General features: G+C 43.9%; 1 protein-coding gene across 1 annotated transcript in view; it reads right to left on the bottom strand.

The window, feature by feature from the left end:
- The window catches only part of GPC4 (glypican 4), an 88673-nt gene that overhangs the window by 21865 nt on the left and 49633 nt on the right, over positions 1–17175 (bottom strand). The window contains exon 3 of the mRNA XM_060250049.1: positions 7409–7800. Coding sequence (XP_060106032.1) covers positions 7409–7800 — 392 coding nt within the window. The remainder of the gene's footprint in view (positions 1–7408; positions 7801–17175) is intronic.

Genomic DNA, 17175 nt, shown 5'->3' with positions numbered 1-17175 from the left:
AATCCTGCCATCCCTTATTTTGCAAAGTTCCTTCTGAATTTTTTAAAATTTTACTTCTATGATTTATTTTTTTATTTTTGCAGTTATGGGGAAAGGAAGGGCACTGAAAACACAATTTACTCCCCCCCCCCGACTCCTGAGATTTCAGTAAACATTGTGTGTATGTATTAAGTGCTGTCAAATCACTTCTGACTTATTATGACCCTATGAATTAATGAACTCCAAAACACCTTATCGTTAACAGCCTTACTCAGGTCTTCCGATCTGAGGGCCATGGCTTCCTTGATTAATCCATTTCACATGGGTCTTCCTCTTTTCCATCTACCTTCTAATTTTCTTAGCATTATTGCCTTTTCCAATGAGTCTTGTGGAATGTGATCAAAGTATAATAGCCTCAGTTTAGTCATTTTAGCTTCTAGGGAGCATTCAGGCTTGATTTGATCTTGTGGAATGTGATCAAAGTACAATAGCCTCAGTTTAGCCAAATAGCCATATCTCAAGAGCCAGGGGCGAAAGTAACTTGATCTGGAACTCACTTATTTATCCATTTATTTGTCTTTTTGGTGGTCCATGGTATCCGTAAAACTCTCCCCCAACACCACATTTCAAGCGAAATCTTCCTGTCAGCTTTCTTTGTCATCCAGCTTTCACACTCATACAGAGTGATGAGGAATGCTATGGCATGAATGATATTGATCTTGGTCACCAGTAACACATCCTTACACTTAAGGATGTTTCCTAGCTCCTTCATGGGTGTCCTTTCCAGCCTCAATTGCCTTCTGACTTCTTAGTTACAGTGTCCCTTTTGGTTTTATTTATTTATTTACTTTAAATTTATATGCCGCCCACTCCATGCGGACTCTGGGTGGCTCACAGTCAGAATACAACAATAATAATACAACAGTAGCCTCTTGAGCTATGAGCCATAGCTTTCATAATTCACACAGACATTACAGCTTTGTTGCAATCTATAAAACACAATAATTATACCTTATAATTATAAAATAAAAAAACACATATAAATAATTTATAATTTTAAATTATATTTAAGCTTTAAAAATGCTGCTATAAAATTTCCTACATAGGCGGTCCAGCTTCATTTGCATAGGCAATCTTGAATAGTAAGGCTGTCGTGAAAACGTTGAGAAAGCAACATCACCCCAGAGTCGGAAATGACTGGTGCTTGCACAGGGGACCTTTCCTTTCCTTCCCCATAGTTGATTGACTGCTATCTGATCTGGTGGTCCTTGTCTTCCAGCATTATATTTTTTTTGTTTTGGATTGTTTCATCATAGGGTTTTCATGGTAAGAAATGACAAGAAGAGATTTACCATTGCCTTCTTCTCCACAGCAGTAACCAGGGTTAGCTGAAATGTCACTGCCATTGCCATCACTGGAACTGCCTATTTTCTTCTGAATTCTCTTCTCCCTGGCCATTGATCCCTGAAGGGGGTGGGTGCATCTTAGCCTGGTGTCTCAGCTATGCCCATTCCACGAGTGACTCTGCTGGGTATTGCTCTCAGCTTCACTGACATACACAAACCCATGCCCACCATATAACCTTTGTGGGGGTTTTTAAAGGAAAACTGAGAAACTGAAGACTCTACAAGACCTTCTGCGCTTCTGAGAAGCATGGCACAGAGTTCAGGTTCTTTTTTCCCAATAGCAGGCAACATCCCTTGCCTTTCAGCATATCTAGGTATCATTTGTGAGGGTATTCTGGCTTTCCAAGACTAGTGAGATAAACAAATAAGGAAATGGAGGCAGGATGAGGAAAAGCCCAAATGAGACAAAGCTATTTTAAACGTGTCTGTGCCAAATATTCTCCTATTTTGATTTTTAGATTGGAAGCTGTACTGGTGAATAGTTTTCAACCCCCATTCTTGAACTATAAAAAGTTCACCTTTTTTACAATCCAGTGCCTGTGCTTGTAAATCTAGTACTGTTTTGGCCTTGAATTGGTCTAGTTAACAAATTAACATTTTACTTAATTGTTGCCACTTTGGCACCCATATTCGCTTTCCATTACTTCCTCCATCAGTTGCCCAGTGAACAAGATGATGTCACAACTCCTATGCAGCCACTCAAGATTGGCAATAAGATGACATCATTGGGTTAGGAGAATGCTTCTTCAACAGGCCACCACTTTTGACCCCTTTCAAAGCAATCGCCAAAAAACCCTGATGAAATGGAGAGGGGGGCGTGTTATAATGCTGCCAGAAATGTACATGGAATGTGGAACAAAATCTTTTCGGCTCAGGCCTAATTTTGAATGACACATCATTTGTGCCATATGTTCTTCATTAAACGGAAATTTCTGAATTGCAAAGTATCAAGTTGCAGTCCTCCTTGAGTCACTCTGGGATCTGGCTTACATACCCCCCCCCCTTTTCTTTTTTTAAAATAAAATGCCCTCGAGGTTCGGGCAGGAAATGTTCACGTTTGGCAGCAATTTAAACCCGTTGATTTTAATGTCTGTCAAGAGTTCAATAATAGCCCGAATCCCCATCCCACCTTGTGCAATTTTTTGAGAGGAAATAAGTGTGCTGGTGGGGGAACAAAATATATAGGAAATAATTCTCATAATCAAGAAAATTACAAAGATATAAGAAAGACTGCTTTAAAAAGTCACACCAATTAAAAAAGGGTGAGGAGAGTGAGAAATGGCAGGTTAAACACATTTCACCTATGTTTGCAGATTACCTAGGATTCACTAAATTGTAATTTGTGAGGTGCATATTGGCCTGTGATTTTTGATTAATCTAACTAAACGTAAACTCAGCCATCCCAAGGGCCTAAGAATACTCCCCCAGCAGTTCTCCTCTTCTCCCAAACCAATTCTCAAGTTAAAACTTTGCTACATCAAAAACCATAGTAAAGACAACTAGCTCCATTCAACTTCTTAAAGTAGTGAAAGTTTTTTTGTGCTTTCCACCTGTGCCTTCAACAGCTGGGAGGCTTAGCACCAGCTAAGAAGCTGACAAGTCCACTGGCAATTAAAATCTCATCTCTTCTGTTGGCCTTAAGCAAATTAGTGTGGTGTTAGAAATGTGCATGCTGGACTTGGAACATGGACATCAGTGTTCCATCCCTTCGTCAGTCATCAGTCACACTGACTATTCATGGACTGTTTTAATTTGTGTATTTTTCTAGACCAGGGGCATCAAACTCATTTGTTATGAGGGCTGGATTGGGCTGGGCCATGCATGTCATAAAATGTAATGCCAGGTAGGAGGAGATAAACTTTATAAAGAACACAGACAAACACACACAGAGAGCCTAATTCACCTCACTGGCTTGTTGAGCTTCAGCCAATGGAAGGAAGAGAGGCTTGGCTCAGTAGCTCTGCTGTGCAATTGAGAGAGTCTAGCAAAGCTAGCTCTCCTTCCCCCACTTCCTCCTCAAGGGATAAGCTTTGCTCTGTAGCTCCTGTGCAATTAAACAAGTCTGGCAAAGCAAGTTGTGATGCAGAAAAAAGCAACAGAGGGAGAAGGAAGCAGATAACAGTGAGTTGCTCGTGGGCCTGATAGGAGCCCTCCGGAGGCCTGATTCAGCCCCCCTGACTGAATGTTTGACAACCCTGTTCTAGACTCTATGGCTTCAAGGTTTCGTTTTAAAGTTATGAGGGAAAGCCAGATAACAGGCTTTTGAAGAATAGGATTTTCAGTTTAAGAACCCAGAATAAATTCACTTTATATACGCTAGGTGATGTGGACCAAACTGGACAGGACAACAGAAGATCTGCGAATAGAATTTCTGATTCAGCCCAATGCAGCAACATTTCCCCAAGCTCTTTTTTGTATGCCAATCTTCCACCATGGGGTATTTCCCCACAGGAAAAACATGCAAGCATTTGTTTTCTGACACAGGACCAGCTGTTACTGGGGGAGGGAGCTATGAAGACTGTGAAACAGGCAAGGTAGAGGGTTGAACCCCTTTTCCTCAATCCTCATTGAGAGACCACTTCAGCTATTTATATTTTTAAAAACAGCAAGACCCCTGGCTCACAGATCTCTAGCAGTGACGTGTAGGCTGGCTCCGAACCAGGCCTGCAGTAAACAAATCTTCCCCCACTGCCCTCAATTGCTGCTGAATTCTTCAGTCTACAAAGCCAGCTGAATTTGTTTATACCAGCCTACTCTCGCCAAGGTATTTTTTTAAATATGCAATCATCTTAAGAGGATCATCCAAACAGTCACTTCCTACATTACACAATTGTGTTCAATTACAGCCCAATCTTGCCTGCAAGAACAAGGGCCTTTAATCCCCTCCACACATCATGCTGCAAATCATTCCCAAGTGTTCCAAACAAGACAATGGAAATAGGAATTCAAAATGGATTCATGAAATCAAGGTATGGAAAACAGACCACGGCCAACATGTAAACATGCTTAGGAAAGGAACCAAATAACCTAATCAAGAGAGATGCTTTCTGCTGCAAAGGTGGGGGAAAATACAGAATCAAGAGTATGACATTCATGGAACAATTTTGGAGAGATCTGGATCTACAGCAAATACACACAGGACTTGCCAAAGGAAAAAGTAGTTTTGTTTGATCCTTCCAAAGAGGAAGTAAATCACTGAATTGCCTTTCCTCTATATAGGAGTGTAGCTGAAGATTTTTCACAAGGTGTGGTGGTTACCATGTCAGATGATGCAGCTGGAAGACCCAAGTTTGGATCCACACTCAGCCATGAAAGCTAGCCGGGTGTCCACGGGCCAGTCACAGCCTAAACTATCTCAAAGGGTTGCTGCTGTGAAAATAAAATGGAGGACAGGAAAAGGATGCTGTAAGCCCCTTGGAGTTTCCACTGAAGAGGAAATCAGGGTATAAATATCTAAAGAAATAAATAAGAATGTTTTTCATGTCAAGTTCTTAACTATTAAAGGTTGGGGGGGGGGGTATTCTGCCCTCCCCCATGTGAAAATTCACCACTTGTGCAGGGCGAGGCTGGTACAGACGTTAGTGTTGTCTAGTTTCAAACCAGTTTTGCAATCATGGATAAAAGCAAGTTTGTAAAATTTGGTTTGAATTAACTGGACATCAGAGAGTAGACCTATGAAACTCTTCTATGCCATATTGGACCAGGCCAGAAACAACACAAGCCAAATGGTGTCTTCACATTGCTGAAATCTATCCTAGTATGCATTCATGAGTATGTGTATGAACAAGAGAGAGGTTGGTTTCCCTTCTTCTTTCGTCTCCAGACCAATAAGGTCAAGAGATCCCTGCTAAGGGAGGAAGTTAGAAGAGAAGCTGAAGGCAGAGCCAGTGTGAAGAACATATGAAGCTTAAGACCAATGATTTATCTAGCTCAGTATTCTATGACTGGCAGTGGTTCTCCATAACCTCAGTGTCACGGAACACCCTGGTTTGGGGTGGAAAGTGAGTTCTCATCAGAAGAGGAAGACAACCTGTCTCCAAGCCCTGCCTTTGTACATCCTCCCTGTGAGTCTGGTGTCTCCAGGCCTCCCAAAGGGACCCTGAGTTAGCCCCAGTGCTGCCCTCTGAGCCAGGAGGTTGTAGCATGGATTTGCATTGATCTGTCTGCTGCCAGACCCAACACAGTCTTCTGAGGGACTCCAAGAACAGAGAAGGTGAAGGACAAGAGTTGAGACTTGGATTGGGCACAGGAGTGCATGTTTGGTAGCTGTGGCGTTCTTCTGCTGAGGAAATACCAGGGGAAACCAATATGTTATTGTGGGATCTGGCCTTACCACTCCTCAGGAGTAAAGGAGCTGATGCAGCTTGCAGAAAGAAGCTTGAGATGGGACCTGCCTCACCTGCAGTAAAACACCCTATATAAGGCCGCAGTGTGGGATCAACGTGTCTTTAGCCTTGCTGATGGTTCCACCAGTTGCCTGACTTGCTTGAGATTGATTTGTGGATTCTTGTTACCCGACCTTTGGGCTACTTTCAAACCCTGCCTTTGGAACACGTGCTTTGACCCTGGACTGAGACCTTGGCCTGCCTTCTGACCTTGCATTTGGGTTGTGTTATTGGAACCTGGTTTTTGGCATTAGATTGTGACCTGAGCACCCCTGCTGTGAAACCCTGTGGTTGCTGGGACTTGCCTCCTACCTAGTTGCCAGGACATTCTGGCAGACAAAGGTCTTTCCAAATAATGGCTACCTGAGATTGCACTGAAGCAAAGCAAATGCTTGATCACTGAGGCACAGCCCTTCCCCCAAATGCAGAGTTCAGAGTGCTGGACAAATTCTCATTCTTGCTACCAACCTCAATGGGTGAGTCTTAGGCCAGACACACTCACAGTCCACCCAGCCCTCCACTCCTTGGAGGAAAGCCAGAATAAAAAATGGAATAGAGGAATAAATGGAAGGAAATCCAGGGGTCATTTTGTAGAAAAAGAGGTGCTGGAGCTCAGTAGCACAACTTATTTGCATATGTCACACACCCCGACATCACTGGAAGGTGTACTAAATTATATCAGCTCAGCATCTACCTTAAAATGCTTCTTGAATTATAATTGTCATAATAAAGCTACTACCACAGTGGCCACAGTGGCATGACGAAGATTGCTATCTGTCTGCTTTATGTTTTGATTATTTGTGGGGAAAATCTTAAGAGTTCAGCAAAATTCTCACAGGGGGTTTGAACAATAGAGCCCAGAAGCATGTATATTGGGAGGGGGAGGGTTGTTAAGAAAAAAAGAGCACAATAAAATTTAGAGGTTCTGGAGCTCCACTCCTGTGAGCTCCTGCCCAAAATGAGGTCTGGAAGGAATGAGCAATTGGAGACCTCCAACATCCAACATCCCTGGTATCCTGGATGAAAAAGGGAGATCCAGACACTAGAAAGTTTGAAAAACAAGAACTCAGGGGATAAGGAAAGAACATCAGTTGTGCAAGGCTGAAGCAAGTCCTTATTTTCCCTCTAAAATCACAATAACTTTAGGTGGCTTTGGCTGTACATAAGACAAACCCTGGGCTTCAGTTTCTGAGGCCAACCTCAAATTCCTGCAAGGCTACCATTCACAACAGTGCAGATATAGTGCTGCATCACAGTTCCAAAATAGGAACAAAGGGTGAAAACAGCACAAGACAAAGTGGAGTGGGAAGGGTCTTAACTACAGAAGAAGTTCCTGCACCAGGCTTGCATGTCAATTTAGTGGAGGGATAGGTTCAATGACTGGGGCACACCCATAGATAACAGGAAAGACCACCATTTTATGAGAATATCTCACCCAACTGTTTGCATGTTGGGGTTACTAGATTTTTAAAAATAAGGCTACTGAAATGCATCTACCATTTGTATCACTGGCCCAAGAGCCTGCCCATAGCTGGACACGCAGAAGGCAGGTTTCCTCATGGACCATACGGCTTCACCAACCCAGGTCATATAAGCCAAGCTCTAGAGAGGAGCTAAAACAATGACATTTGAACTCACCACTGATACTCTGGCAATGACATCTCTCGCCACTGCCAGGCCTTGTGCAAAGGTGCGAGCTGCCACAAATGCTCGGGTCACCTGCAGTTTCAGCTTCCGTGGAACATCCCCAAATGGTTTCAGTTGCTCCGTGTACTTGCTGACACATTCCAGGTATTCATCTGAGAAATGATACTGGGGATTGACTAGGCGGAACATGCGCTCCAGGAGACGGGCCCAGAAGTCATTGAGCATTTCCTCTAAGTTGACATTCCCATCTGTGTAGTATCTCTTCAGCTCGACAAAGAGGTCCTTAAACATTTCTGAGTTCTGCATGTACAGGAGGCCATAAGTCCTTACAAACATGTCGTTCAAGGATTTCTCTGCATTCTCAAGCAGTTCTCTGAAGAATTCTAGAGAGGAGGAAAAGGGATGAAAGACAAAGAAATTCAATGTAAGTAGGGCTGTGAAATATTTAATTGGCAGACCTCCTGAAGCTTTAGATTGGTGAAGACTAGTTTCAAAGGATGCTGGTCAATTTGAATGGACAGTGCAGGAAATTAAGAGGACAGGCACAGTGTTTTAAAAAAAATTAAATTCCTCTTTTAAATATAAGCAACCATTCTTTCTAACAGCTGCTCAATGCAGACGTAACACTGAACTCTGGTTAAGTATTACATTGGAAATTGTCAGTTATGCCTGAAAACTAGGGTTTGTAACCATAGTTCGCAAACCATGTTTTGCATTGATCCATGGTTAATATTTTATGAACAATAACATTAGCTAATGACAAATCAAACCACTGGTACATCTAGCTAATTATTGTGACCTGAAACAGCTCTCTAGGGTATTTCCCAACACCTGCTCTCTGAGATCATTGACCCGGGGATACCACGGATTGAACTGGGGACCTTCTCATACATCTACACTGAGCAAATATGCCATACTTTGTGCTTATTATAAGATTCATTCCCCACTCCTACCAGGCAGGACTCAAATTTCTGACAGGACAGTATCCATTTAGTGAATGTTAGTTGTTTTCAGTTAAATTTCTGGATTTCTAAAAAAAATCTCCTTCAGCACCATGACTATGAATAAGGTGATCCTAATTAATTAATTAATGTGATTTCTATCCTGCCCTTCCTGCCAAAGTGGGCTCAGGGTGGGTTACAGCATAAAATCATACAGAAAGATACATGATATAATAAATTGTCTCTAAAATCTAAAATTACAGCAATTTAAAAGCTATTAAATAACATTAAGATGGCAGACATGGTTTCCTTGGGTCTGGTCAGATGTTTAACAACTAGGTCTGCTCAGTGATGATTTAAGCTGACTGTTTAAAAATACAGTTTGAACAGATTTTAGCAGGAGAGACTCATCCTTATTAGATGTCCACTACCTCAACTAAATGTGACATCACCCCAGAGTCGGAAACGACTGGTCCTTGAACAAGGACTACCTTTTTGCCTCAACTGGTGAAATAGCTCTGTTTTACAGGCCCTGTAAGGAGAAATAAGGAAAAATTTAACGAAAGGATAGCCAACAACTTCTTCAGGCTGAATCTTCCCTAGCTAAACTACCTCAGCTTTGGTGTCAGCATTCTCTCCTAACAAAAGTTGTCTAGAGACAGTCTGGCTCTACCTGAAAATGTTAAGGGCCAGGTACAGCCCTGCAATGGGACATTCTAATACTCCATTAGAATTTAGCCTGGTGACTCCAGGGAGAAAAGACTGCCTTGGGGAAAAAAATCACACAAGATGAAGCTCCGAGCAACCTTCCAAAGCAAGATATAAATGTAACCGATTTCACAGCTTGCTTTTCCTGCAGGCTTTAAACTTGGAATCTTAATATGCAAGTGTTTTCTTTGCTCAATCTGATCCTTTACAAACAGGCAGTTCAAACATGTTCTCACACGCATAAATCAGATACAGAAATCACTCGTAGGAGTACCTTATGCCTGGAAAAACTAAAGCCAGAGAGATGAAAAGGGCAGTGGCGGGGAGGGGGGTGGGCACAGGGGCTCTGACTATAGTCAGAATGGACTGGGAGTGTTCTGCCCAAAAGACCTAAAGAAAACTTGACATGAAACATTAATACTGTTATAACCTAGAAAATGTCTAACATTGGACATGTCTGTCTGTAACATAAACTATTATTCTTTTGTCCCAGAGGGTATTTGCAAAATTATCTCCTCCCATCTATCCTGCAAGTAATTATTTTATGATACAGTATCATTCAAAATTGGAAAGGGTGGATGAGTTGGAGAAGGAAGGCTGATAACTTTGGAATGCATGAACTTTTCGAATGTAAGGTATGGTTCTGCCCGCTCTCTCTGTTGCGCTGAATAAAAAGAGACAAAGAAAATCCTGGAGGAATAAAAGCCCCCCAAAACATTATTTCATGCTAGACATTGGATATCTGGCATTCTGTCCTTTGCCTTTTTTGTGACTCATGTTCAATAAATACATTTTTAATAAACCAAGCCTCTGTGCTGAAACCCTCAAAGGAGGCAGTGTTTAGACTCAAAGTTGTTAGAAGCCTTGGTGAAAAAAGTCCTTGGACCGGTTTGAATTTAAACCTTGTTAAAATGTATGAAGTATGTCGGAGTTCAAATTTTTTAAAATCTTCAAAGTGGTCCAGTACAAACAAAGTCTAACTCAGAACATTTTTTTTTGGGGGGGGGGGCTAAACACATTCTTAAAGTGTTCCTTATTAACACAGTCCTGGGCTTGGCAGTTGACACAGTCTCTTAGGGACCATGATCCCTCAAAAAGGCGTTTAATTTCAACCCCTCCCCCTATTCCGGACCAAGCCTCTGTCCAATATCAGCACTAACTTCTCCTCTCGTTCCCATGACTGGCATTTCCTGCTTGCAAAGAATTTTTCTTTTGGGTTCAATATATACTATAGAGATTAGCTGGGTGGTATGGATTAATTTCTAATTCACTTAATCATTTTGAAAGCTCACTTCCTTTTTTTCTATGCTTCCCCCCACCCCAGACCCTTTAATAAGAAGGCCAAAGAGGTTACACCACGGAAAGCATACCTTAAAAGACTGAATTAGTTTTGAAACGACATCGTTAAATCCCTCCGTCTGTAAATCTCAGGCGCATGCGCACGGATTGTGTCGAGACCATGAATACCATCTTAACTCATGCACAGCATTCTATTAATTGCAGCTGTATTACCAAATATTTTAAGGAGTCAAAAAAAGTTGTCCAGTTGGACAGAATGCAACAGTTCCTCACGTTCACTGAGGGATTCAAATGGAGGGTGCCTTTGCACACAGTATTAGAAAAGCATTCTGCTCTTCTAGAGTCCATCACAGGGCTGATCCAGTTGCAAATGAAATTCAAGCTATTGCCTGGGGCTTGCAACAACTGAGGAAGTGTTTGTTCCCAACACTGAATCCCAGGCAAGGCTGGTGCATGGGAGTAGGCAATGTAGATGGCTGCCTAGGGTGCTGCATGGCCTACGGGGTGTTGCTAGGCGCTCCCTCCCCACAGGCCAGCTGGTCCGCCATGTCTTTCCCCCGCCCAAGACACCGGCAGAGGAAAGAGGCCTCACTCCCAAGCTGCCTTCCCAGCCTGAGAGCAAGGCAGAGGCTCCATGCTGCCACTTTCCCCCGCGGTAGACTTTTCTCACGCTGCAGGAAAGTCAAGGGGGGAGGCTTTGCGTGGTGAGCTTTCAAGAGGAGTCCACTGTGCAAACACGGCCATCCAGCCCTCCTCAACTTCCCCGTGCTGCGGGGAGCTCGAGCAGGAGTGAGGAAACCTCTGTGTAAACGCTGCGGGGAGCTTGACCCGGGGGGGAGGTATTTGCATGGAGGACTCCATCCGGCCCTGCTCAGCTTCTCCATATGAGCGAGGGGGGGGACATGCAAAAGGGCCCGCATTTGGGCATACGCCTGGGGGCTCTCCCCCGCTGGAGGGGTGGGGGGCAGAACCTTGCTGGGAGTGGCAAAAGCCCCAGCACCGGCCCTAATCCCAGGATCCACTGCAGCACTGCACAAGAACTGAGCACTGCTTGCATGTCCTTTGCAAGACTGTAAGAGCTTCTGAAAATTCACAAGAGGCCTGCACCATGTGAATTCACAAGAGACCTCTTCCGTGCACATAAAAATAATGATTTTGATCAAATTCTATATCCTCTACCATGCTTGTCTAACAAGCCTTCTTTATTGGAGATGCACCAAAGTTTGACTGTTTTAATCCCACTTCGCATAATCCAGCGAAGGCTGTTCAGAACTTTATGCACATGGCAATGGCCCTCCATGCATATCGGCTGCTGTCATATGGTTTTGCTCCATACTCATTCTGACTGACATAGGGTACCATGTAGCAGTATTCATCTTGCGTGATATTCCATTTATACTACAGACTTCTCATGGGGTTACCCATTGCTAAGCCATCACACAGTTTCCTCTCCAAGCAACCTATGTGCTTTGGTGTTTGTGGGATGTGGTAAGTAGGAATGAGAGTGGGGAAGTGGTCCTTACATTACCATCTATTTAAAGTGCATTTGGAACTGCCTAAGTACTAATTTTCAGCACCTGGCAAGCCAACAACATACAATTTTGCAAAACAGAACCTGTTAATTGATATAGAATTCCAACACATGCAAAGAAAAGAATAAACCAAGCCAAACACACAAACTGCAGAATGAATTCCTACCCATCATAAGAACGTAAGAAGAACCCTGCTGGATCAGATCAGTGGTTCATCTAGTACACCATCCTGTCTCACACTGGTTGTTGTCCTGGAGGGCTGAAAACAGGGCACAGAAGGAAGTCTTTCCTTGATCTTGCCTCCTGACACTGTTATTCACAGGTCAACTGCCTCTAATTGTGGAGGTTGCCTTTAGCCATCTTGGCTAGTAGCTAATGATGGACCTATGTTGCCTATGGATAAGCTCAAGGCTATAAAGCAGGGGTGGCCAAACTGTGGCTTGGGAGCCACCTACAGCTCTTTCACACATCTTGTGCAGCTCTTGGAGGTCACGGAGGAACTTAACACAGACTTACTCTCATGTAAGCATGCTTAGCATTGGGGCCTCTGTCAGCCTCTGAGCAACTATTCCCTCAGTGTGTGGAAGGAGGGTGAAATAGGCATGCTTGCAAGCTCTTCTCCTCTACCATAGAGGTCTCCTGGGAGACCTAGAGTGGGGAAAGGGAGCTCAAGAGCTGAGCGAGCCACTGGAAGGAGAGAAAGAATTAAAGAGGGCAGCACAGGGTTCCCCCCTTAGTTTTATAGCTCTTGTAGGAGCTGTATTTACTAAACTTGGTGTCAAGGCAAAGAGATGCAAATAGTGATCAGTGATTTATGTGGTACATGTGTGTTTCCTTTTCCCACTGGTGCAAAAAAATAATTCCCCAACCTTACCCTATGCTAGTATTTTTTTTAAAAGTCTCCTTGTAGCACGGTTGTGTTCTAAAATGCATACATACGTGTTTTATCTTTCTGTGCAAATAAAGTATTAAGAGTTTTAATAAAGACATGTGTAATGTTTGTTCATGTCTTGTGACTCTCAACCATCTGAAGTTTATTCTATGTGGCTCTTATGTTAAGCAAGTTTGGCCACCCTTGTAATAGAGAATTCTGTTTAGACGGGCTCTTCAGAAGGTTCCTGTGACTGGGGCACCAAACAGCAGGAAGCTTGAAGTAGAAAAGGCTTGCAAAAGTTAACAGAGGTAGATGGGATAAAGAGGTCCTAAAATAGAAACTAATGAGAAGGAATTTTAAAAAGCCATATTTGAGGTTCAATAAACACCAAAAAAGAAAATGGTAGTACCATACAATATTCCCTTTCATGTACTGAGTGGGTCACTTCCACAGAATTAAAGAGCTGTTGGAAGACAAACATTTGGCTAACTGATGTCACAAAGCAAAACTACAGCATGTTACTTGTCCACACTGCATGGTAATAGTTATATTTATTTATAAAGTTGATGTATAGACTACCCTCCCCTGCATACAAGGCTCAAAGCAGTGAACAGCAGTTACAGTGAAATACATTCAGTAGAATTAAAACAATTTAAACAATAGACAATACAATAATTTCAGTATGCTGCTTAAATAAACCACATTAGCACTACACCATGGGAGGACGGAGAGAGAAAGGACAGGACAGGCAAGATGGAAACTGTTGCTGTCCTCAGCTGTAAGTGAGGCAGAATATCTCTGCCTTACAGGCCCTGCAGAATTGCAATGGGTCTCATAGGCCATAGATGTCATTTGGCAGAGAATTCCACCAGGCTGGAGCTGGTTGAAGACAGCCAGATATATTTTGGGCCAGGGATTACCAGTAGGTCCTTCTCTCCAGAGCAGGAGAGACAGTCCTATAAATACAATGGTCTCAGACCTTGAACCTGACCCAGTATTCAACCTGGAGCCCAATGCAGCTGGCAAAGCATGCGTTGAATGTGCACTATCCATGGGGCTTCTTCCAGTGGGGTTCCTTCCAGTAAGAACCCATACCACTACATTCCTGAGCAGTTGTAATTTCCAAGTCAGTCTCAAGAGTAGCCCAGCATACGGCAAGTTACAGTAGTCTAGTCTGGAGGTAACTGTTGCATGGATTACTGTGGCTAGGTCAGGACAAGACAGGAAGAGGGCCAGTTGCTGTACCTGGCATAGCTGGGGGCATCCAGAAACACACCCAGGCTCTTGGTGCCACTGCCGGTGTTAAAGGCACACCATCAAGGGCTGGAGTCCCTCCTACTCAGGGATCCCTCCTACTCAGCCACAGAACCTCTGTCTTTGATGGATTCAGTCTCAGTCAGCTCTGTTTCAGCCATTCCACCACAGCCTCTAGCCCCTAAGCCAAATTTTCTTGAGGTAATGTCCATCTCTCCATCCACCAACAGATACAGTTTGGTGTAATCAACATACTGAAGAAGAAGAAGAAGAAGATATTGGATTTATATCCTGCCCTCCACTCCGAAGAGTCTCAGAGCGGCTCACAATCTCCTTTACCTTCCTCCCCCACAACAAACACCCTGTGAGGTGGGTGGGGCTGGAGAGGGCTCTCACAGCAGCTGCCCTTTCAAGGACAACCTCTGTCAGAGATATGGCTGACCCAAGACCATGCTAGCAGGTGCAAGTGGAGGAGTGGGGAATCAAACCCAGTTCTTCCAGATAAGAGTCCGCACACTTGACCACTACACCAAACTGGCTCTCAACTGATGGCATCCCAGCCCCACACCTAGTGCCACCCTCTGTCCTAGTGCCACCCTCTGTCCCTGACCTCTCTCCTAGTGCCATCCTCTGTCCCTGGCCTTGGACTGAGAAACTGGGGGTGGGGTAAGGCTATCCCACAAATTCCTGAGTTGGTGAGGCAGTGGGTCAACAGATCATGATCAAACATGTTGAATGCCACTGTCAAGTCAAGCAATAACTACAGCACTGACCTGCCTTGGTCCAAGCGGTCTATGGAGGTCATCTGTGAGGGTGACCAGCACAGTCTCCATCCTGTGGCCCAGGCAGAAGCTGGGCTGGAATGATCCAGAACCAATGTGACCTTCAAGAAACTCTGAAGTTGCTCTGCTGCCACTGTCTCAATGACTTTACCCAGAAATGAGAGATTTCAGACTGGGCATTAATTGGAAGGATCAGTGGGATCCAAGGATGGCTTCTTTAGGAACAGTATTACTACAGCCTCCTTTAATCACACCGCATAGACCTCTAAACTACGGGACAAGTTGATAATGTCTACCAGGGGCCTCATATTCCCACATCACTGGTTTTCACCAGCCACGACAAACACAGGTTTAAGAAAAAGGAGAAAAGTTGGATTTATATCCTGCCCTTCACACAGTGTATCAGAGCAATTTACAATCTCCTTCCCTTCCTCTCCCCACAACAGACACCCTGTGAAGTAGGTGGGGCTGAGAGAGCTCTGAGAGAACTGCCCTTGAGAGAACAGCTCTGAGAGAACTATGACTGTCCCAACATCACCCAGCAGCTTCATGTTGAAGAGTGGGAAATCAAACTCAGTTCTCCAGATTAGCATCTACCACTCTTAACCACTATTCCAAACTGGCTTCCTCTAAGAGGCAAGTAATTGGCTTTACAGCACCCAGAATCCTGTCAACATCAGCCCAGGAGAGTCAGCTGAAGGTGTCTAGTACTGAATCCAAAGACAGTCAAGGGGCATCTAGCTCATGTACAGTATTCAATGTTGGCAGGCAGGTCATGGTGGAATGACAAGACTTTATCTGTGAAAAAGCTCACAAAGGCCTCACAGCTGATGGCCGAATTTGTAACACTTTGGGTTCTTTATGTAAAGGATATTAAAGTCCTAATTATTCTAAATGTGCTGGATGAGAGCTAGTGGATTCAATGAAGGCTGTATAAAATTCCCTTTCATTCCCATCTCATAGGCTATTCATAAACATCCTAGAAGATGTTCTTGCAGCTTTTGTCACAAGACTGATGCCAAATTTGCTATAGTTGTCTAAGCACCCACTTCATTCCCCTAAGTTCCATGGTATACCATGGAGCTAGCTTGGGGTGGGAGCAAAAAGGACATCAGGGAGCAATTCTATCAATGACTTCAGAAAGATGGGTATTCCAGTCCACTATCACTGCATCTAATGAATCACTGGGAGGCACTGGATCCCACAGAGCATTCTGGAATCCAATGGACTCCATTAGTCTCTGTGGTGAGCATAAATCTGCTTAACTGCCTAGACAGGAGGCAGCTGGGATACGCTGCCAGACCTTCAGGGCAAAATGATCTGACCAAGGCAGTCCATCAAGAGTTGTCAGATCTATATCCCTGTGCTGAAGATCAAATCCAGTGTGTGGCCTGCTTGGTGTGTGGGACTTGATACAATCTGTGAGAGTCTCAGTGCTGCCATGGAAGACACCACATCTGCCACCTGTGTGGAGGCAGCAGTATGGATGTTTGAAGTCTCCCAGAACTATCAGCCTTGGGAACTCCAAGGCCCAGCCCACTACCACCTCCAGCAGGCTTGGTAGGCTGTCTGCTGGGGTGCTAGGTGGTTCATACACCAGCCAGACAGCCAAATTCTCCTCAACATCCAAGACCAGGCCAACACAGTCAATATTTGAGATCTTTGGGACAGAGAGTGCCCTGAAGGAGAATGCCTCTTTGATGAACACCTCCCCCCTGCTGCCCCAGGACTGCTAGACTGAAACGGGATGGGGGGTATCAGCTCTTTTAAGGTGATTGTCTTGCCTGCCCTCACCCAGATCTCAGTCACACATGCCAGCTTACATCTTGTGCTGCAATGCAACTCTGCACAACATCAGTGTCAGAGAAGGGTTTACTTTCCTAGCCCTCTCACCAACATGTTTTGAGATGGGACAAAAGTTGGAAGGAGACCAAGCCTAGCTGTATCTCCATCTCCTTCCATTCCAATACTTCCTTCCATCACCATACCTCCCTCTACCCCCAATCACTTGGATCCCAGTCTGGCACTGGCCCTCCAGGTGTTATCAAAATCTACTGCTGTTTCTCTATCCTGCCCTTCCCTTACCCATATGTTAAGCAATCAAAATAATTTAACAAACTCCAAATTCAAAAATTAATCTAATAATCACAGTAAAACCAGAGCTTCTTAAAAAAACACAACTTCCTCCCACCCTCAGTCCCTTCTTCCTACTATTAAACTAATTATAATAATGATAGTAATATCTAATTCTAATACAATAATAACACTTAAAACCTGCTATAATTGTTGGGGAAGACAGAAAGAATATTAAATTGGGAGAGAAGCAGACTGAAGAGGCCACCTGCACTAGATGTTCTTTGTACAGATG

Source organism: Heteronotia binoei, chromosome 11, assembly GCF_032191835.1.
Source record: "Heteronotia binoei isolate CCM8104 ecotype False Entrance Well chromosome 11, APGP_CSIRO_Hbin_v1, whole genome shotgun sequence".
NCBI classification, from domain to species: domain Eukaryota; kingdom Metazoa; phylum Chordata; class Lepidosauria; order Squamata; family Gekkonidae; genus Heteronotia; species Heteronotia binoei.
The sequence above is the reverse complement of the archived record's forward strand: the minus strand, read 5'-3'. Positions and strand labels throughout refer to the sequence as shown.